This window comes from Falco naumanni, chromosome 4 (assembly GCF_017639655.2).
Source record: "Falco naumanni isolate bFalNau1 chromosome 4, bFalNau1.pat, whole genome shotgun sequence".
Lineage (NCBI taxonomy): Eukaryota > Metazoa > Chordata > Aves > Falconiformes > Falconidae > Falco > Falco naumanni.
Genome location: NC_054057.1, coordinates 109,865,012 through 109,888,969, shown reverse-complemented (window position 1 = coordinate 109,888,969; position 23,958 = coordinate 109,865,012). Strand labels below are relative to the sequence as shown.

The following is a 23,958-nucleotide window of genomic DNA, read 5'->3' as shown; positions in this document are numbered from 1 at the left end:
CTGCACTTACCAATTATCATATCTTCTCCTGTAATTATGGGTCTTTTTCCATATGAGATCCATATATTGTTACTCTGCCAGGCTCCTTGGGCACTTCTGGCTTGCAAGCCCTCTCTCTGTTCCTTCCTATCCCTCTTGTATTTCAGCATCATGACAAACCCCTTTTTCTCCCACTGTATCAGCAAAGTTCTTTACCTTTGCCCGCCCTTTATCCTCACAACTCTGCCTTCCCAGCACTGTCTGGGCTGGCACTTCATCAGGCTCTAAGCAAGAGAACTTTCTTAATCCTGTGGTGGTAAACATAACAAGTAATGGAGAACTGGGGGAAGTGGCAGTCAGAGTAGTTTCTCCTTCAGATATGATGATCCCTTTGCAATTACTGATCTTTTATAATTGCAATGGCTCCTTTATTAATCCCATCCCGTTTTCTTTCATACTCGTCAAACAGCATTTCTCTTTCTTGCCAGTCCCAATCTTGCAGCCCAAATTTCAATTATTTGCCTTATCCACACCAGCAGCGGAGGGCCCAGACTAATTCACTGGAAGGTTGTATCACCAGAAGGTCATAATAAAAGTGTAAATAAAATAAAAGTGTTTTATTTTATCACAGTATTGTGTTGACTTAAACATGCTGCTGTAGTTTCTGTTACTACTGCTAATATATGCAGTCAGTCTCTTATAGTTTAATATAAAGACGCATTAAGTGCATTTCAGAATATGGTTTCTGGGTCATAAAAGAAATTAATCCCATAGAACTGGGTATTGTAATGCATATAAATGGAATATAGAATTGATATGAACTAAGTGATCATAATTCATAGTGATGCATGTTTTTACTGTCATCTGTAAAAGTAACATATTTGATTTTATAAATTACAGATGTCTTTTTTTTCTATGAAATCCTCTTAGTGGGAAACTCCACGATTTTAAATAGCTAAACTAGGCACTGAAAAAAACCCACCTGGCTGTTTTTGAATGATATTTTAAAACTAGTACAAGCTGTAAATAGACTGTTTCTAAACAGGATCCTTTGTGTATGTTTAAACTTTGTCAACTCCTCTGAAGTGGGGGAAATGCTAGCATGACATTCCTGTTAGTCACTCGCAGGTTTTAAAAACTGGTAGTGTTACCCAAAATATTTTTTAAAAAAAATTGTAAGATACATTTATATAAAGCATGACTGATTTCTGATAACTGTCGTTAGTTATTTTACTAGGAAGGAAGATGTATTTCAGCATCATGCTAGATGGCATTCTTGTAAAGAAAAAAAGACAACAAACCCCACCCTGTGAAGTGTTCACCTCGATCTTGGCTCCTCTAGGAACAGCAGAAGCGCTCTCTGCGCAAGGGCCACCTCTGTCCCTGGGGTGGCAGCGGCAGTAACAGAGGGAAGCTCAGTCTCTTCTGAGCAGCCACATGCCACGCTGGGTGTAATTGCAGTGCTCAGACACTCCAGCCATCCCCACTCAGCAATGCAAGCACTAGGAGCCCCCTCAGCCACCCCCTCACCCCCCCCCCGCATTGCCTCTCGAGTCCAATTGGTTATTAAACTGGACGGTGTCCTGCAATTAAACCGCTTTTAAGCCTCGGTAATCTTTTACTCGCTCAGCTAGTTAGTGACATTTTAGTTTGGGATCGGTAGTTTTCGTTACAGTCTGATGCCTTACTTTCTCTTTTTACCACTTGGCTACTATCTGTGTGCTTCGGTAGGGCACCAGAACACTTACAGCTTGCCACCGTTCAGGACTCGGCATCTGGCTCAGTACGTCGTCAGTGTCAGGTTCAGCATATCTTTGGCCAACGGTATTGGTTCAGCTATAGCGATGCACAGAAGGATCTTTAACAATGCCAAAACCTGTCCAAGTGGCCCAAGCTTGTCAAGGGCAGACGGCTATGACGTGTAACACCATATGAATCTGAATCTGGCTCAACATGGGAACAGGGCGGCTATGCCTGCAAGTGCTGTCCTCAAGAAACGTAAGGTCTTCTCCACTGAAGTCAACGTGAAGTTTTGAGCAACACCTCAAGGCTTCTTTTTTTATCCTTAGCCATAGAACTACACTTTTCCCACATGTTCTGGTAAACAACATAGCAGTACCTCCTAAAGAATGTTTATATGTAAACTTGCAGTTAGAGAAGTATTTAAAAACAGAAATTCTGTCAGAAGCCAGTCCTGCAGATCTTAAACCTGTCTAATCCTTTGGCTTGACCTTATTTTAGACAATTAGTTTCACAGTCAATCCAAATAATTTTTTTAATGTAATTGGATGGTAAGAAAAGTGAGGATTTCTTTGCACACTTGAGAACCATACAACTGTTGCTGCTTTTGTTGGGTAAGAGGGGGGTTAATATACACCTGATAGTGGGAGGAGCAATATTTTGAAAAATAGATGTCATTCATGCCTGCCTTCAAAAGGGGCAGGTTTTCAGACCACAGATGTAACTCCCTTTCTGAAAATCAGATGTTTTGCAGGAGACAACCAAGCATCCAATGCCCTTCACACTGACACCGGGACATTCTAACGTTCAGTCATGTTTAACACTTTAAAGTCCTTGCAAAAGTATCTGGTACATATGGTTGCCTCCTCCCTCCAGGTATTATACGTATTACTCTTACAAGAAAAAGCTCATGATAAAATGAAGTGGATCTTTAAACATTACAACAATTTTAAGAAATAGCAATATCTGAGCAGAAATTAATACTGAAGTAAATCCTCAAAGATTTTGTGCTTCAAGAGCCACACAACCAGCAAGACCACATTTTACCTATTCAGAAATATCAGCTTGTATCGGTTCAATACTTTCCTCTCAATTAATTAAAAACATCAGGTATGTTCCACTTAAAAATATCTGTATTAAAAGATATAGTGCATTCTATAAACTTCCTGTGTAATTATTAAGCATTTCTTCAATACTATTTATGTGCCCCAAGAGTGGAAAACCATTCATTCATTTCTTAAGAAACATTTGCTCTGGATTTCAATTATTATTTCATTGTTTACTTTGCTATTATTGTAAAGCCTTTTAGCTGTGAGGAAGCTTAGAAGAGACACCCCAGATCTGAAAATTCCAGAACAAGTATTGCCAGCGTTTTGGTTGCCAATACTCCATGCCAGTGTCTCTTGTAAATGAACGAACAGAATAATGTAAATGCTTTTGGACTTAAAACTAATCTTGTTATTAGAATGAAGCAGTCTTTCTCCGTCTCGGTAAGAATTTCTGTGGCACTTAGATATTTTGAAAATCCTCAAGTTTTGGCAATACTATTTACAGTGCAGCTCATTCCCAACTACTATGCAAGATGGAAGATTACATTCCAGCGTTGTGATGAATGTGCATGTTCGTTTAAATCCAAATGCCTCTTTTAAGCATTCTCCTGGAGAAACTGGCTGCTCATGGCTTGGACAGGTGGATACTTTGCTGGGTTAAAGGCTGGCAGGACGGCCGAGCCCGTGGGCAGTAGTAAATGGCATTAAAGCCAGTTGGTGGCTGGTCACAAGCGGTGTTCCCCAGGGCTCAGGGCTGGGGCCAGTCCTGGTTAGTATCGTTATCAGTGACCTGGATGAGGGGATCCAGTGCACCCTCAGCCAGTTTGCACACCAAGTTGGGTGGGAGTGTTGATGTGCTGGAGGGCAGGGGGCTCTGCAGAGGGATCTGGCCAGGCCGGGCCGATGGGCCGAGGCCACCGCATGGGGTTCGAGGGGGCTGAGTGCCGGGCCCTGCCCGGGGGTCACACCAGCCCCAGCAGCGCTGCTGGGGGCAGGGGGCTGGGAACTGCCCGGCGGGGGAGGGCCGGGGGGCGCTGGCTGACGGCCGGCTGGGCATGGGCCAGCGGTGTGCCCAGGTGGCCAAGGAGGCCAACAGCATCCTGGCTGGTATCTGAAACTGTGTGGCCAGCGGGACCAGGGCAGTGACCGTCCCCCTGCGCTCGGCGCTGGTGCGGCCGCACGGCGAATCCTGTGTTGGGTTTTGGGCCCCTCACTGCAAGACAGACACTGAGGGGCTGGAGCGTGTCCAGAGACGGGCAGCGGAGCTGGGGAAGGGGCTGGGGCACAAGTCCTGTGGGAGCAGCTGAGGGAACGGGGGGTGTTCAGCCGGGAGAGGAGGGGGCTCAGGGGGGACCTTATCGCTCTCTGCAACGACCTGACAGGGGCTGTGGGCAGGGGGGGTCGGTCTCTTCTCCCAGGTGACAAGTGACAGGACAAGAGGAAATGGCCTCAGGTTGCGCCAGGGGAGGTTTAGATGGGATGTCAGGAAAAATGTCTTCACGGAAAGGGTGGCCGAGCATGGGAACAGGCTGCCCAGGGAGGTGGTGGTATCACCGTCCCCGGAGGTGTTTAAAAGACACACAGATGTGGTGTTTAGGGACACGGTTCAGTGCTGGGCTTGGCAGTCCTGGGTTAACGGTTGGGCTTGATGATCTCAAAGGTCTTTTCCAACCTAAACGATTCTATGTAATACTCGATTTGTGTGTCTAATTCCTAGAAGCACTTGAATATCTAAAAGAAGGAAGATGAAACTGCTCTTGGTTTATAAAGGAGATAAAGTGTTTGGTGTAGGCTGATGAACTGGGAAGAGTTTCGTTGTTCCCACTGTATCTCTTCCACCTCAGGAGGGGTCCATACAATGCAGATGCACTAGCTTCATGCTCTTCAGTGATACCCCTACAGATAACAAAATTCTTCCACCTTGTATCAGGTCTTACCACAAAATTTCAGTATCTTCCCTTAAACTACACGAGCTGGTTAACTAACAAAAATAGCTGAAGGCAACAATCTATAGCAGAACGCCCACCCCAGGAGATGGGAATTAACCTCTCCAGCCAAACCAGTCCTGCCTCCCCATAGCAGAGCTGTCTGCCTGGTCCTTTGGCTAGAGATTGGATAGGAGGGGGAGACGTTTGTGGGGTTTTGGCCATTAGCAATTGCCTGTGGCAGCAAAAGTCCTCCAACGCTCTTCTGACTCTGTTGAACCTTCTCATCCTTGTTTCATTTACCTGCAATAGAGAAGGAACTGCAGAATCCGAAGAGACACAGGAGGGTGCGCTTTTGGAAGTACTAAAACACCCTTACAAAATTCACTGATTGCTTTGTACTAAACCCATGAGGATCCCTTACTAATGAGTCTTTCCTTCTTCACCCACCACCACCCTCTCACTTCCCAGCACAGCTTATTATTGTGTCTACTGCAGGATTTGCCTACGCTAGTGAGAAATATTTATTGTGTGAGATTTGGCGGCTGGACAGCTTTTCATAGACTGAGTGGTAGATGGACACAACTCAAGTTTGTACAAAGACTAACTGGATCAGATATAATGACATCCATATGGTGTATTACTGCTAATGTAGTTTAACTGCTTTATCCCTGACAGCCTCTTATTAATTATTAATACTCTTGTTTGTATTGTGGACCTCAGTCACTTGTGTTCCATACCTATGAGAAACAGCAGAATGCAGGACCGCAGGTGACATGCCTTCACCTGTTTCTGAGCAGCCTTGATATATGTCGAAAAAGGATTGCAGTTCCTTGAAAGGGAACTACATCCTTTTATTGTTGAAATAAGAGTGTCCAGTGCCATTGTGAGTATAGTTGGGGTTATTATGTTATGCTTTTATTTCCCCTGAAACAAACACAGATGTGCCAAAAGTAGATACACTATAGAAATAACAAATATTCCGTAGAAATAACAAATGCTTATAACCCACTAAAGTGACTGAATTCAGTATTAGTTTTATTCATCTGAACAACTAAATTAAATAATTGCTGAACACTACTAACCTGCCCCATTTAGAATGGGAATGTGCACATTTTTATTTGCCTCTGATATCCTGCTTTCTTTGTAGAAATTCTTACTTCTTTTTTGCATCAGCTGCCGTGCAGCCACACTACTTTTCAAAAAAACATATCAATAACAAGGTCTTATCTTAAATTTTTCATTAATCAATAAGGACCCAGCCTTCCCTAGCAGAAATCTGACAAATAGCTAGGAAGCTGAAGTTTTAATTCACATTTCCATGTTCTAATTCTGCTAATGAACACGGTATGAGCCACAAAAACACCTAAGAGGGAAAATCTTCAGAAATGTAGCTTAGACAGAAACACAGACAGTTACTTCAGATTTTTAGCAGACCACAGAAATTTCATTTTCTTTATCAGCTCTGTGCTTCCCGCAGGAGTCGTGTTCCTCAGAGCATGCACGCTCAAGTACTGAACCTGTATGTTGCTTGGAGACTGGAAAGGGATGACGTTGTAAAGTTCCTCTTCTCTTGCTCTGACCCATATCCTGCACGGGGGCTGTTGTTTGGTTTTGGGGTTTTTTTTCTGATCTAACATATACCATTTCTAAAGATCTTGTTTGACTTTTCTTACAAACAATTAAGTAAACAGATGACCTGACATACTACACAGATGTGCAACAAGTTTACTCGGTGCTGTATCAGCAGCTGATGTATGGTTTTATTCTACAGGTCATGGACTGTGCAATGCCTCTGATTGGTGAGCACCAGGCTGAAGACAGGCAACACATAACGGATCTAGTTGTAAGCAAAATGAACCAAATGTTGTCCAAAACTCCTATACCATCTCCTCAGAGACCCACTGCCACTCAGCAGCCTCAGGTAGGAAACTGTTGTTTTTAAAAGAGAGCATCTTATTCTATAATTTTAAGCTCAAAAGTTTCCTCAGAGAATTTGGCTGGAAAACTGTGCAGACATACCCTGAACTACGCGGATTCAGAGCTTGTCAACACGTGTTACAGGTTTGTCATATTTAAGTGAGACTATCTCCAGATATAATCATGTGCAAGTGTTGGTGTGTTTCTACCAGTGAACTGGTAACTGTGGATTCAGTGAATTACCAGGCTGTGTATTGTTTCCTTTCAGTTACATCTGTATAAAATATCACGGAAATAATAAGAAGCACTGTCATAAACAATCTTTGCCCCAAGGATGTCAGAAATAATAGTAAGACAATAGGTTTTGTTTTTCTGGTGAGAAATGAGTTACATGATAATCTTTTTTTATGTGCTGCAGTTCGTGAAAATACCTTAAAAATCTAGGAAACTCCTGAAATAGCATACTAGAAAACTTGTGTCAAAGGTTGCAAATAGATGCATTTCACTTATTTAATCGTAAATGGCCTGATAATGATAGTGTGGGGATGCAGAATTCTGCACCTTACCTTGCTGCCAGCTGGCTTTCAGACTTCAGAAATCATCTTTGTGTTTCCATTTCCATGCTTTCAAAAGGTGAAGTTTATTTTATTGATCATTTAAATAAATTCTGAGAGTGTGGTATTTTGGTGAAAGGCTCTAAGAATGTAAATATTTTGCCTCTAAATCGGAGAGATATGGATTTGATGGGTGGACAATTGGATGGATAAGGAACTGTCTGGATCACTGCATCTAGTGTTACAGTCAACGGCTCAATGTTCAAATGGAAACGGGTGACAAGCGGTGTCCCTCAAGGGTCTGTACTGGGACCAGTACTGTTTATTAATGACTTAGTGGCATGGAGTGCACCCTCAGCGAGTGTGCAGGTGATGCCAAGCTGAGTGGTGCCGTCAATACGCTAGAAGGAAGGGATGCCATCCAGAAGGACCTGGATGGCAGGGTCCTGCACTTGGGTCCTGGCAGTCCCCCAATATCTGTACAGACTGGGTGACAAATTGATTAAGAGCAGTCCTGCAGATGGGACTTGGGGATACCAGTGGATGAAAAACTGGAATTTTTCCACAATGTGCACTTGCAGCCCAGCAAGCCAACCTTGTCCTGGGCTGCATCACAAGAAGCATGGCCAGCAGGTCGAGAGAGGCAATTCTCCCCTTCTACTCCACTCTCATGAGACCATTCAGCTCGGGGGTCCCCAGTACAAGGAAGATGTGGACCTGTTAGAGTGGGTCCAGAGGAGGGCCATGAGAATGATCAAAGGGCTAGAACACCTCTGCTGTGAAGACGGGCTGAGAGAGCTGGGGTTGTTCAGCCTGGAGAAGAGAAGGCTCCGGGGAGACACTGTGGCACTTCAGTGCTTAAAAGGAGTTTGTAATAAAGATAGAGAAAGACTTTTTATCAGGACCTGTATGTAGTGACAGGACAAGGGGCAATGGCTTTAAACTGAAAGAGGGTAGATTTAGGTTGAATACAAGGAAGAAATTCTTTACAATGAGGGTGGCGAGGCGCTGGCCCAGGCTGCCCAGGGCAGCTGTGGGTGCCCCATCCCTGGCAGTGCCCAAGGCCAGGCTGGACGGGGCTGGGAGTGACCTGGGCAGTGGAAGGTGGCCCTGCCCATGGTAGGAGGGGTCAGACTAGATCATCTAGACCTAAAGGTCTGTTCTAACCCAAACCATTGTATGAGTCTATGATTCTTTGCAAAATGCTATATAAATGCTAAATATCACCGTTTATATCTTCGTAGCTAGGCAGCCAGTCTGATCAAGAGCAGCATTATCAGCTGTAACTTTCATGTACTTCTTTTAATATACTGAAGGAATAAACCATGACAATACATTCTGACAATAAGCCATTAAGGACTGTAGCGCTGCTCGGTACAGTGCAGCTCCATGGTAATCAGTTAAGCAACAGAATAGAATAAGCCAAACTGTAATACAGGAATTACAAAGCCTAAATCAAGAATCTGTTTTTACTCCCAGTAGGCTGCACACCAGGTAAACAACTTGAAACCAATTTTGTGGCATACCTCAGACAGACTAGTTCTTGAGGCAGAATGACTAATTTGTTCTTCAAATATATCATCATGCTTTAAGTTATAAAAATACACCATCCCACATAAAAAAGTGGCGTGGCTTCTATTTATATTACAGCCACTTGAAACTAAGCACAAAATTGTTTCAACCGCAGAACCACATACAATGGAGAAGTTTCCATTCAACATGACTCAAGACCATTGTAAAGGGCACTGAAAAAGAATGACAAGGAGGGGAAAGAAATAAATCACCTAATGCCAAAATACAGCTTGTTTTAGGACTTGTAAATTAGCCATATATTAAAATAAAGCCAAGAGTCAAATTTAGAGTTGCCCAGAGTATGCAAGTCAATATAAATCAAAATTTAAAACAGTAATAGACAATATTGTAGCATGAATGGATTCACAGTCATTTGAAATATTTGATTCTTCACATTTTGGGTAAAAAAAGTAAGGTCTTGGGCAGGCATGCTTCCCTGGATTTTAAAGCAGACAAGGGAGGAAGAATCTTTATGTTTACTGGTGTCATCCAAAGAATGGTTATCTGTTGTATGTAAATAAAGTTTTTACTCATTTCCAAAGAAAAACTGCCTATGTAAGTCCAGAATGAAAATGGGACACAAAGAATTTTTTAAGAAAGTTTCTAAATTCCTCAGTCATTGCTGTCACTCATCGTGTCCATGAAAAGGGTTTTTTTCCTCTTAAACAAAAAAAGTTTTGGATGAATTTGAAGGTAGTATTTTCTGGCTAGCTGCTGGACTTCTGTTAGATTTCTATTTAGTTTGGGTTACTGAGGAATTCTGCCTTTGCCAATGGCAACAGGATGTTATGCAACATGAATTCCCTTTTCCTTATCCTATCCTTAAATTACGAATTGCAGTTGAGTTGACCAAAACCAGAGATACCCCTTCAGAATATTTGCAATATTTGTTGATTTTCCTCCCAGTTAATCAGACTTTGCTTCCTTTTTGCAGAAAATTTGCCTTGTTATATTATCCACCAGTTTAGGACAGACAAAGGGGATCTGAATTTCTGCAGAAGATGCTATTTCCAAATGCCCGTTAGTCTTCCCAGCTTTAAGGGAAAATGGTGAAACAGATCTGTAGTATTTATAGTGCAGATATCTCTTCACGTGTAGTTAATTTTTAGCTGTGTTATTTTCCTAAGAATAAAATCAGGCTGTTAAACCAAGCTGTCCCTTTCATCTTCGAACAGTCTTCTCCTTTCCTAATCTAAGAAATTATTTCCTATTCTTGAGAAATACAGCCCATTCATTTGTGGGGCAGTGGGGTACTGCCTGTTTCTACAGGTCACATAAAATGCAAAGCCAGTAATTTCTCCCAAATCAACTATGGTCATGTGAATGTGTGGTCTTAGAAACCAAAGTAATATAAATATCAAAGAGTAATTTGTGTGGTTTGCTACTTCTGCTTTTAAATTAACAGTTTACAGTCAATAGTACAGCTATAGATGTGCCATGTTTGGAATTCCCTTATTATCTAGGGGGGGGGGTAAAAATTATTTACAATCCAGTGGCAGTGGATGCACCATACATAAAAAAAAGCTTCAATTTATAAATGCCTACAGCGGTCGGTACTATTCCAATTGACTATCCATCAGAAAACAAGTCAATGATTAGGAAAATAAGTCTTTATTTGGAGCTCTGCAGCCAAATCTTGATGGAGATGATTGGCCTTGCAGCATGTTGGAGGGCCAGCGTGGTTCGCTGCCCGTGTGCCAGCAGGAGCGCGCGCCAAGGGCAGGGACCTTTGCTCATGTTGCAGCCTTGGGGGTGCAGATCCTGTGATTCTTAAAGCCATTAAATCTATACTCCAAGACATCAGATATATTGAGATTTTTTTAAATACGCATTTTGCATATTACATGTTTATTTCTCTATAAATACTTGCCTGGGCTCCCTAGCGAGTCCTGCTGGTGCACAGAATGGCAGAGAATCGGTGAAGGAGAAAAGCTGCAGCTGGCAGCTCTGCCTGTTGCACCTCAGGCCACCGGGCTCGCTGCAGCCACCAGACTGGGTCTCAGGCTTTTGTCTGGTCCCAGGATGCAGTTTGCTCCATACCTTTGACAGCATGATTGAACTGTATCGGGATCGAGAGCATCCTCGCTTACAGGATTCAAGGCTTGCCGGCTTGGCTCTTACCAGCCACTTTACAAGTCTTCCCACTACAAAGAAAAACAAGAGTCCCTGAACTCAGAGAAGTTCCATCTGATGTAACTGCGTGTGGTCAAAAACCTCTTTCCAAAAATGATGTTGTTTCTATTTAATTTAAAAACATGACAGCTTGTTTTACTCACAGCTATGATGAAAATACAGAATACAATTTTATCTAGGAATATGATTTTAATAGTTTTCCATGAGACAAACCTACTCAGCTTGCAGGCAATAAAATGATGGAAATCTAAATTTCTACCTTTGTAATCTCTTTGAATACTTTTGACAGATCTTTTAGGAAGCCTTTTTCAAATCTTTCCTTAAAAACAACCCAGTAGGTAAAACTACCCAGTGAAGTGTTCTAGCCAGTGGAATCACTTATCTCTGCCTCCATCTGTTGATACCAAGGATCACTGCCAAAACCTCCGCTGTCTGGATCGGCAAAGCTCCTCAGGTGGTTGCTCAGTGCAGGCTATTCCATGCCTGTTTCTGTAGCAGCATTTGCATATAAAGCAATCATAATGAAATACCTATTCAAAGCTGCCTATCAGCTCATGGTATGAGTTGTGATAAACTAAATTATGTGTAGAATATTGCATTGTGCATGTGTATTAGCATGAAATGCTCTTAAAAATGTTTACTGTCATGTTAGCAGTTGAAGCTAAGGCAAATCGTATTAGGGAAATATTATTTCAGTCCAGCTCTGTTGAGACCATGTTGCATTATCCACAAAAGAACAAGAATTATTATCCTTAATGGAAGGAAGAAGTCTGTGCACCACAGACACAATATCCGTAATGACATAACATCACAAAAGCACAGCGTTCCCAGCTACATCCTGGTCCTGTTTGATTTAAAAGAAAAGAGCAGCACACTGGTAATAAACGAACAAACAATGCAGAAGTGAAGAAGATGGTCTTTTAATTATTTTGAGACTAGAATAGCAGAACCCAAAGAGTTTCATTTTTTAACACTCTTTGCTAAAATGTTTTAATACCTTCTTTGCTCTTCACCCACAGGGAAGTTCGGTACAATTACACTGAGTTCGGTAGCAACTGGGGTCAAGGAGCCCTTACTCAGCTGTCTTCAGCTACTCAGAGATCTGGTTTGATTTATTTCCCTTTTTCCTGGTTTTCTCTTTATCTTACTCATTCTCCATTCCCTGATCCCTTACATGATTTAACTACAGCCAAGCAGTTTTCTCCAGTTTAATTTTAATGTGTTCAGAGATAAAATTGAACCAAATGTGAACACAGTGTAAATAAAAATTATTACCTCCAGAGAAAAAAGCAAAGTCTTATCAAATTACCTGTTCTTGGGCTTCCATAAGAGCAGTCACAGTTCTATTACCTTCCGTTTGTCAGACTTTTCTTTTAAAGCAAACTACTTATGATGAGCAGCAATTTGTTTCAAATCACTGAAGCTTTTATGGTGGCCAGACGGTACAGTTACTTGATCTTAACTGAAGAAGGCATTTAACTGGGAAGGATCCCGTCATGGAGTTAAACGGAAATCTAGAATTCAGTATTAGCCTGCTTATTAGGGGAAGTAAATCCCTCTGCACTAAATCTGAGGTGGGAACCTTATCTCTAAATGACTTTCTGCTTTGCCCAGTGTCTCAGAAGTTCACCTGAAGTATAACCATCGATCGAGGAAAAGGAACAGGGCCGTGACTTGCAGGTTTGCTACAGCTTTGTGCCATCCCTCAGACTCCTAACGCTGAATCTCCTTGCGTTAGCCAGGCCGTGTTCATCCCACCAATTAACATCACCACTGAGAGTTTTCTTTCTGTCACAGTCTGTTGGCACTTACTTGCAGGAACATACTCGTCTTCCTTATGTCTGGAAAGGAAGACTGCCTAACAAATAAGAAATTAAAAGACCACACTAGACCACTCTGAATGTGCACGAATGAAGATAAATACAGAGTTTCAGTGGGAGTATCTGAGAATCCTGCTGAACTGGTGCCAAGCAAATCACTCTGGTGATCACACTGGTATAATTAGATCTATACTAACAGCGGGAGTAATTTAAGAACAGCTTGCCTTAAGAAGGTTGGTAAATGATCTAATGACCTCTAAAACCATACCTGCTGTATTTCTTTCTCTTAGGAAGACATTTAAATAGGGGATAAATGGTAGCTGTGGCATCATACGACCATAAAGTGGATGCACCCAGACTTGTGGAATCACATCTGATGGAAGCCCAGGTCCTACATGTGCTCAGGAGATTAGCCTGACTGTCTCCTTGCTCCAGGCAAGGGAGCACAGAGACCTGGAAAAAGTCTGGGCAGCATTTTAGTGTCTGCCTCTTTAATCTTTTACCTTTCCAAACTCTGACATCAGGTTACCTATATAAACAGAGCAATATGGCTTGTCAATAAACAAGTAGACTGTCGATACTAATTGAGCATCTTCTGTAGTCCTCATTAGCAATCAATAAGGGTTTTTCTGTTCATTGTTTACCTCAGAAAGTTTGTATGTGCTTCAACAGCCATCAGTGACTGCAAACAAAATCTAAGTAGTTATTCTTTACCATCTGCCTAGAAGTTCTGTTAAATCATAGTCCCTAGTAAGCAAATTACTTTTCCCATTAAAATTCTTACTGAGTTATTATTGCGACTTAAAGGCAAGTTAGTCAGGCAGCAGCAAGATACCTTCCTAAAAATACCGTCAGAGAATCTAAACCATCAAAACTCATCAGGAACAATGTTCCCGGGCCATATATACACATCACACAACACGAAACACAGTATCTGTCAAAGGGTATAGAAATCAAAAGTCATTCTTCAATCTGTCACGTTAAAACGATTTTTGACATGGGGAAGGTCTGGACCTCTTTCACTGCGGTGAGTTTTGGTTCTTTGAATCCTAGCGACATCTTCTGGCATATTCTTTGCTGGGAGAACTTTTTTTAGTATTACAACGTCTTCCATCGTCTTACAGAAGTTGCATCACATGAAACAAGAAAATGGGTATACATTTTACATATACTAAATGCTCCCTACAAAAAAAAAAAATCATAATGCTGCTGTATTTATTTATTTACATTATTTTAAGATTAAATGCATTTTAATGTGCTGCTTTAATGTGTACGCATACATGTTTAGTTGTGTGTATATGAAAGAGGAGATGCTTATTTTAACCCAAGCTTTTTTTAACCTTTTAGTTTTTTTACATTTGTGAAAATATAAGAAAAACAGCTGTTACCCTTTTAGATCCTAATATAAATGTATGGAATTAAGAAAAGCAGAAGAAAGTAAGTATGTATGGACCCTGAACTCACCACATCCTGGTAAAAGGCCACATTTAAGGCATACTTCACTCCAGCAAAGCTCACAGCAGTCAAGTTTATTGAACACAAGTATAAAACGGTAGCATTTTTTTTCCTACACCAAGGATGCTTTGTCCATCTTTGAATAAGTTACCTGTTCAGGGCAGATACCGTGTAACTGGCAGAGATCGCAGCAGAGGCAGAGACTCAGACTTTGATGTCCGTATGTTTAAGATAGTCACTATTTCATTACACAAATCTTGATTTATTTTAAGCATTTGCATTTGATATTCGGGTATTGTAATATATTAATTTACAAAGTTAGGCAGGAAAATAAATCCCAAGATTTTTAATATTGCCAGTAATTAAAAAACAGTGGGAGACAACATACAAATGTTGAGCAGAGATTTTACTAACAAATTGATCGTGAAAAGTTAACATAACCTATATTTAAATACTTATTGAGATCCTGTACCAGTAGGTGGAGTAATTACTAAGGGAGGGAGGGATGTATTGCTCAATTCTGTTGCTTTTTTAGTCTCATTCGTGAACAGAAATAACAGGTAAATAGCTTACTGGTTGTTTGCTAATGTTGAATGCCTACATAAATGCTTTTGGTTGTCAGTTGTTAATGTATCCATTAAATGAGGATGATTAAATCAAAATACTAATAAGTGCTTATCTTTCTTAGCTTGTTTTGAAATAATGTGCCAAGAGCTAAGCGAGTGTGCCTTTGCAATGCCCTTTTTGAAGGGCTCTGATGATGTTTAGACTGTAAGAGAGAATATACTAAGGCTCGTACATTAAAGGTTTAAGATTATGTGGTCCACATTTCTACCGACATCAACAGAAATTTGTCCAAATGAAATAAAAGCATTCAGGATGTGGCTTGATACTCTTTTATTATTAATACACTATATTGAAGGCTTATCACGGGCCGTGTACCTGGTAAAACAGATGATCCCTGCAGACAAGCCAAGGGAAGCTCGGTAAGGCGAGGAGTTGCTCGTGAAGGTGCTTCTTGGAGGAGAAGCCCCAAGGAAAACGCCCCACAGGCGACCTGACAGAGTCAAGCCTCAGGACAGGATGATTAGGATGACTTCAGTTGTCTGTAGGATATAGCGCTTTAGCCTTAGTACTAATAATTTTATAATGCAAAAGGCAACCAAATGCTAGCTAAAACTGAAAAACATAAGAAGTATTGGTAGTTAATAGATACTTTCCCCCCTTTATTTGAAATGCAATAACAATGCTGTTCTCTTTTTGTCTTCATTCACACAACAAAATCGTGCTTTTGTTAACTTTTTTATCTTCTGCCAGATGATCTTCTGATCATCTCACAATCTGCCAGTTGTGTTGGCAGAAGCAGACACTGTGTCTGGGAACTCTGGAACTCTGTGGTGCCTACCCTGAAGAGCAAAGAAAAATTTCATTTTTAAGTAACCATGAGCCCACCACTGTAGAGTAACCTGTATGTTCTTAGTAGGCTCCTGTGAGAAAGAGCTTTTTTGTCCCACAGGCATTTGGGGGAAACTTTGAAAAATGTCCTCATTCCACTATAGAGCAAAACCCAACCTTTTTGAAATTAAAGCAAGGAAAACAGTAATCCCATCATTCTAGAACAGGCAATAGCTGCCACACGAATAGAAAAGTAGGGTCAAAGTTCGATCTCACTGTTTTGTCTTAGTGCTATAATTACTATCATATAACATCCCTTTGATTTTTTTATTTTATCTTATTTTTCATCTATTTTTACTCTCTGATTTTGTTTATTTAAGCTGAGCCTAATAGAAATATCTTTTTTTTGGAGGCTTTTCCTTGGTCTCCTTTCCTTTCCCCACTCTGGTGGGTGTTTCCTCTCTACTTTTTTTGTTAGCCTTCTCTGTCTCCACTTGACTTTTTTATTTGATTTCTCTGACCTTTAAATCATAACCTGTTAAGCAAAGCCGTTTGGCTTTACTCCATGTTTAACTTGCGAGGATTCTGTCCCTCTCCCCAGCAGTCATTGCCACGGTTTATTTTGAATAAGGACCACGTGCTACATCTGCGTTACAATTTTTAAATGAGGATAAGCACCAAGAGAAATTAAGGAAAAATCCAAAACAGAGGAGCTCATTTTCAAATATTCTTGATTTGTCTGTAGAACAAAAGAACCTCTTGCCCCCCACCACCGCAGACACTGATCTGGTGGTGGATCAGTGCTCCGCCTGTCTAGCTGCTGGTGGAGCAAGCTTGTTTTTAGCTGTTTATATATCATTTTCCAGTATCTCTCAGCTCCTCAGGAGAGACTCGGGAAGCTCATCCTTGTTCAGACCAGCCACCAGTACCTCCTCTGTGTGGCTGCGTACTTGTACTGCACCAGGAGAAGCAAGAAGAGAAGCCCAGGCAACCACTGACAGAGAGGTCTTATGCCCAGCTCATATAGCAGAGTTCTGAACTCTGCTGGTGTTTGGGGGAGAGCTCAAGTGTTTCACTCAGTGCATTACCTCTGCTCCATGTCTCCTCCTACTCCACTGTTCCGTAACACTGATACCGTACTATTAAGATAAAGTGTGGGTTATAGGATTGGACTTGAATTAGCTCCACCATCTTTTTTCCAGGCTCTCTTTTTCCAAAGCATAAGCTTCAATTCTGAATGGATCCAGTAAGGATGGATCTTTGTGGCTCAAGCTGAAGTTCTGTAGATCTTAATCTCTCCCTGTTCATGCAAAGATTACTTGCCATCCCATATTAAAAAAAATGGGGTTTATTTTAGGGTTTTTTTTTAAGACTGGAGGACCAGATACAGCACAGCATCAGCCAGGGTCATAGTCCCTGGGTCTGAGGGTCTAAACCTTCCTTACAACTTCAAACAGAGCAGGATTGTGCCACTGCCAAGCCCCGGGAGTATCGGTACCCCCCGCGTATATAGGTGGATGTATGTACACTGTGAATGGTGTAAGGGAGTTTAACTTCCCAGTAGCTGGACAGTCTTCTAGACATATCATCCCCCTGTCCCTTGCCTGCCTGCCTGCCTTTCGGCTCCCCCGGTCCAAACGCTTGCCTTCGCGTTTCGGTCCCAGCTGCTTCAGCACACAGGGGGAGCTCTCTCCTATCACATAGCCCGCATTCCTTCCTTGTCTTTCGGGAGCAATTTTTTCTCTGGAAAGAACTGCCTGAAAGCTGCTGTGCAACTGCATGCTTTTAATGTTCCCTTTTCACAAAGAGGAGTTGAAATCTGGCTTCTTTAATCAAGAGCTGCGGTAAAAGAAGACCGCATCCTTGACCGTTGGGGTTGACCGGCTGTGGAAGGGGACCAGCTTATTTCAACAAGTGATGCTACTTTAAAAACTCTTTTTCCCTAATAAGTTGACATCCTACTTTTTCTCTAGAAACCTGATCTCTCAGGAGCATGGGATTATTTTTGTCCAGCAGAATACTGGAACAATAGGGCTGGGCTGGACAATGGGAGATCACCTGTTTCGGTATCTCAGGGAAAATACTGGAGTGTGCCTTTTAACAGCAGTTGAGTCCATACTAGGGTACTCACTTTTAAGACTGTGTGTAAAAATACTCAAGAAGGAAACTATTCTCTATGAGGTAATTAGTTATCTAGCAATGGAAAACACAGTCTACAAAATCGCAAGTTAGAATACTTTTTGATGCTTACAAAAAAAAAAAAAAGCCTTTTTCAGTACATTTTCTACGTACTATTCCAAGTAAAAATTACGCTGCATAGCTTTTTTTCTTCTCTTAGCAGTCATTTCCCTTCCTGTTCAGAGGAGGACCTTAAAAGGCTTTGCACAGGTAGTTTGGAAAGCTGGTTGAGCAGTAACAAAAGCTGCTCTAATTTTTTGAATTCTTTATCACAACTTCAATGTGAAGACATTCTAGGCTGGCATCACTTTTGCCAAGGCTCTTTTCCATACAGATTTCCTCAGTGGAGAAGGGCAAGACTGAACACTAGTACTCCAAAAAACTGTCAAAAGCAAGAGCCAGCTCTCCTCCAGCTGCCCCTTTGCACTAGCAAAGTGACGGTGGCTTCTTTTTAAGGTGTGCCTCACCACGTCTCTCCCTGATAACTGTAACTGGGCCTGTTTTACTGCATTTCTCAGGCCACAGGGAATATATAATACAATAAATACCAAAACCTTTGTAGTCCCATTCAGTGCCACTGGCAACACAGTGAAGCAGATACATCGCCTATGCCAGATTCACCCGAAACAGGGTAAGGTTTGAACCAGCTACCAGTGAGTATCCGTGCCATACTCACTGCACATTGGGTGGATAAAGCAGTAAGCAACGAGGGGCTAAGGAGTTCCTTATTTTTGGACGCTCCATATCAGAAAGCCACTTCAAGATCTCACTGCTTTGCTAAATTATACAATAAGTGCTTATTTCCAGCCCAGTTTAATTCAGTTTATACCCATTTCTTCTTGGTTCGCACCATCCTTCAGTCTAGCTTTTTTCTTTACCAAGTTCTTTACCGGTGCAATACATGTATAAGAAGCAGCTGTACTGCATTCAAGCCTTCGTTTTGCTGAACTAGGCAACACACATTCTTCTCTTCTGTGTATAGGTATATACTTCCTATATAGGTGTATAGGTATAGACTGTTCCATCTGCCTGGTCAGTTTAACGGCACTTTTCTGTGCCAGATCAGCTTACATTCAACTTTCTTGAGCAGGAGTGATGTAAACGATACACAGCGTCATGCCCAGCACCTGCTGGAAATACTTCACTGAATGTGTGATAAGATTTGGGGATTTTTCCACTGCACAAATCTTTCCCATTAGATTTCAGTTAGTGAGCTCTGGATTTCTGACAGATGCATGTTATTAGTCCATAAATAAATTACTTTGAATATTGCATTTAAGTTGGGGGGGGGGGGGGGGGGGGTAACTCCATTCATCGATTTCATTCTTTCCTTAGGATATTTTGCTCCTGTAGTCTTCCAGCTGTGTATCATCTATAGGTTTTAGTAGCACATACCTACTTTTTTCTGCCAACTTAACGAAAATTCTACTTGAGCTCCACATCCCAGTTATATCCTTCCCATTAGTTTTTCTTCAATAACTGCCTATCACCTCAGTAGCCACTTCCTTACCCACAATGTAATTTCTGTACTATTAGTGCTTAACCTTCTCCAGTGTAACTTGTACATTTCCAGTCGTTAGAGATGTGTGGTGTGGAATTCTTCTGTCTGTCGTGAGTCAGCTGTTTTGATTTCCAAGATGAAGAATATTTGGTCTGACTGATTACGAGCCCAGGACAATCTTTGATTTTTTTCCTCCATCTCATTTTTAGCTTTTATCCCACCTGCCATCTTGCACTTGCTCCTGTATTTATCATAATCTTTGACATTTCAAATATTCATGTAATATTGACACTCAAATTATCTAAATTACCTCTCTCCTTAGCAATCACATTTTTTCTTAGTTCTCCTGTTACTTAATTGTTCTACTGTTTATTCTTGTTCCTTTACGAGATCTAACGCAGCTTGTATTTTGGCAATTGTCATTTGATCCCTCTACTTCTTGACCTGAAAAACATGGCTTTCCCTTCAAATATTGAAATACCTATGAAAAGCTTCTATAATTGCATTACAAAGAAAACCAAATGAAACCCAAAAACAACCATACGTGCTCCAACTATAGTTCACAAAATCTTCAAACTCAGCCAAATCAAAATCAATTTTTGCTGGGACTCAGTTTAGCATCTCTTTTGCCCAAGGGCTATTTCCCTGCCAAGTTGCTGCTTTTGCTCCCACCCATTTAGACATTCTTTGACTATTCAAAATTCAAGTATATATGAATCCAATCTGCATTTATGTAAATATACAAGGTAGAAGAAGAAGTAACACCACTGATCAAATTCTAATTCAACATGCTTTGAAGAATGAACAGTTCTTTCCTCCAGTTCTACCCCTCAAATTCTAAGGAGACCCTTTCAGGTAAGTGTGGAAAGGAAGGAAGTGCTCCAGAGACACCTAAAGACGTCCCTCTTCTAGACAAGTAGTGGCTATTCTGCTCAGACTATAATTAACTTAGCCAATATTCTTAAAGACCATTATGCAACCAAAGCATCGATTTTTATCCCCAGAGTTGTGAAATCACTATAGTATACTTGCAGCATTCATGTGGCTTAGAGGTTTCCACAAGTTATATTTTTTTAGAATAGTTATATAAAGAGTAAACCCCTTTGAACAAGAGCTTCTATGAGCTGTTCTGTATAATGTTACTATCAACATCAGCAGTCCCTTCTCTTTGGGGAATTTGGGTGTGATATGAAAGTTGTGTTCCGTAAAATGAAAACCAAGAGGGCTCCTTACAACCGCAGGTAGCCCTAAGCCATACTCAACGGTGCAGTTTCTAGCTTCTGCATTACTGATTTTGCTCTTTAGCCCTGAGCATCTGAATAAGAACCAGGGTCATTTTCCATGAGAGGTGCTGCATTCTCATCCTCAATTCCTGCAACGTTTGAACTAAGCAACAGGCAAGTTTGTAGATCAGAACTGCAGTTCAGGAAAACATGTTTGTACTAAAAGAAAGTGGTAGGAGGGTGAGCATCTAGGCTGGGCAACAAAGGAAAAAAGAAAAAAAAAAAACAACACCAAGAGGGGTGAATACATCTGCAGGACAGGTCTAGTCCAGCACCTCTGTTCAGAGAGACTGTGTTGGGTATAAGGAGTTAGCAGCTCTTACAATTACATTGGCACACCACCTTGGAGAGGTGAGAAGTAACAGTCTGGAGTTAATTTGCCAACAACTGGTGTTTTAGAAGCAGCCTGGATTTTATTAAAGGCCTTGGCTCAGGACAGCAAACAAGGCTGGTTCAAAGCCTGTCTTTAATATCAAGTATCAAGGTTTCTGACTGTCTGAAAGAAAGACTCTTGAAAAGGACTGGATTACTACAGACCATTGAAAAACCATGAGTAAGGCTTCTCAATTAGGAATGTAATGCTAATTAGTCTTTTTGGGTCAGCCTGGGTGGGTTGGCTAATTAGCAAAAGTAATATACCCATGTGATTGGCCTGGAGTGTGGGTGAGGTTCCTGGAAGCACCAGGTGATATCTGGTGAAAAAAAAGGATGTGTGGGTGGTAAAATCAGGACAGCTGCAGTCAGTGACTAGAGAGGGGAAATACATCTTCACCAGAGAGCGTACAAAGGCTCTAAACTTCCAGAATGGTCCAGGTAAGGATCAGCAAGCTTCTCTAAGGTTTATTGAAAACTTAATTTGGGTTAAACTACTTTCTTTGTGAGATGGAGAGATATGCAGCTTGCATAAGCACTGATGTTGTCACGTCAAGCCAGTTAGGTGGTGTGTGGTGATAAAACCCGAGGCCCTTCCAGCCAAAAGCAAATGGCAATTTGCTGCAGCCTCGAGGCGTGGGGGAGATGGAGGCCCCGCAGATGTTGTTTCAACTTTAAAGTAGATGGGTATTTAAACTGCCAGCCAGTGTTTTCCGTTTCTAAATGAAAGATGAGTTTTACCTATGTAATCTTTTGTTTTAGTAGAATAGCAAGGCTCCAGTTGTCCCTAGTCATCCGCAGCCGCTGCAGAGGACCACACAGATGGGTGATGGCCTTTGTACGGCTCCAAAGTCTATCGCACGGCAGTGGTCGTAATGTGCCTTATAAAATATTATGCATACTTTCTAAGAAAAGTTACGTGATCTGTTTGGTCCTCCAGAAAGGAACTCCTGGCTGTCCGTAGTTGTACTTTCCCTTTAAGGGCTGTGACACTCCACCAGCAAAGGAGAGGCAGGCTCTGCAGGCAGAGCACCCAACGCCCTGAGGGCTGCAGGGGAAGGTGCCAGGTGCAGGAGAACAATGGCACTAAAATATGAAAGGAGTTAACTCCTCTAGGGCAACTTTTCAAGGTTTCCACTCTGGGGTAATTTCCCCAGCATCCAAGGAGTTGGTGATGTAAATGCGTATTGTTTCAGTGAGCTCCAAGGAGTTACACATCGTGGATACCGCAAATACTTAACGTTACTGAAACGTGCATAGGATAGAATGTCAGCTTTTATATGTGGTTCAGAAAATTAGAGGAAGGAGAGAAGGAAAACAGAGAAGGTTTTAACCCACACTAAAGCGCTTTAATATTTTCTGGTGGCTGTGTCTTTCCTAATGAATGTCTCTTCTTTCCTCCATATCTCACCCTTACCGTGATGCTTACCGAGAACTGGGTAACTGGGTCAGTTGATACAAGGATCAGATTTTGCCTCGTTCATTTTGTCCATGTCATTTTTACTCCTCGTTTGGTATTCTGAAGGTTGGTAACAGAGTAATTGGAGCTTTGGACCTGTCCTGTGTCCTCTTTATTTATATAGCTAAAGCAGACAAAGCGACCTGCAACAGCTGCATACGATACAACAAGGTGTTGTCTTGCAACAGTTTAAAAGTGTAACTTCTGGATTGCTGTGCAGGAATTCACATCACTATGAGTAAGATTTATTTCTGTAGTTCTGAGATCAAATACAAATCTATCAGGAAAAAAACAACAACCAGTAAGCTTTGCAAGAAACATGTTTAATAAATTTTACATTTACTATTTAATACGTTCTGGGATTTTCCCCTCTTGACAGATGGCAATTTAATTGCTGGATCCTTAAAAAAAACAAAAACCCAAGCTATTCTGTCCAATGATTCAATATATTTCACTTCTCAAAATATTAGAGATGGGCCTAAGACAAAGTTTGGATTCAAGTACTAATGTTCCCAGAGGGTGTTCTGCTCCAAGCTTTTGGTTCAGGCCCATCTTTTCCTCTCAATAAGTATACATTTGAAAAGGATGCTGCCAAATAAATCTCCTGTTTTGAAAAGTCAAGTATTACATGTGTTTCTAATAACATGTCAGATGGAGTAGCATGAAGTAATTTCAATTATTTTTATTATTTGTCTGTGGTTTTTGCTTCCTTCTTTCATTTTGCTTAGCAAAACATTTAACCTAGAGTAGTCCATCTCCCTTCCCATTTACAGTCAGTGAATCAAAGTGAAACTATCACTAGCAAAAAATCCTGCTGCACTAGTGCTTCCAGATACAAGCGAGTGCAATTAAAAATAAATTATTTCTTAAATTACATGAAAGTATCTGTTGAAGTCCATTTTCTATTCGGTCTATCCTATAAAAGGAGGGCAGAAGCAATGAGATACAGGAAGGTTGGCCAGGGTGCTAGGAACTGAAGGAGAAGGATCAGACACAAATGGAGGTAAGGTTTGAGAGGGCACTCCTTATATTATGATCACACGCTGCAAAGAGAAAACAACTTTTTTTTAAGAACTCGCCTTTGAATTAGTCCAGGATTCATATATCATCTCAGACAGAAACTAAATTAGAAAATGTTATCTGGAATAAATTAAACGTATATGTTCAGCCCGAACCAATCAAGAGATTTCTAATGAAAATAAAGACAAATTAGTGGAAAATTGGAACTAAGCTACTCTAATTTTTTTTTTTCTCTTCTGTTTTCAAATGTATTTTCCAGAGTGGATCACTAAAGGAGCCAGAGCCAAACAAAATCCCACCTCAGCGACCACCACCTCAAGGTTGTTTACAGTACATTCTCGACTGTAATGGCGTTGCAGTAGGACCAAAACAAGTCCAGGCTACTTAGATAATTGAGACTAAAAGCAAGGGTTAAAGCAAAAATGGAAAAAGAAAAAAAAAAAAAAAAAAAAGAAAAGAAACAAACAATCTTAAAAGCAAACATACCAGTTTTGTTCAATTTTCACATTGTTTCAGTGCTGACCTGGACTGTGTTTTTTCTATGCAGTGTCAACTATACCGTCTGGTTGTTTACTTGTTCATGTCTGTGCGTGTAATGCTTAC

At 41.2% G+C, this 23,958-nt stretch overlaps 1 protein-coding gene across 1 annotated transcript in view; it reads left to right on the top strand.

Annotated features, from left to right (window-relative positions):
• SYN2 (synapsin II) overlaps nt 1-23,958 on the top strand; it is a 198,970-nt gene that overhangs the window by 167,555 nt on the left and 7,457 nt on the right. The window contains exons 10-11 of the mRNA XM_040591760.1: nt 6,468-6,617; nt 23,615-23,675. Coding sequence (XP_040447694.1) covers nt 6,468-6,617; nt 23,615-23,675 — 211 coding nt within the window. The remainder of the gene's footprint in view (nt 1-6,467; nt 6,618-23,614; nt 23,676-23,958) is intronic.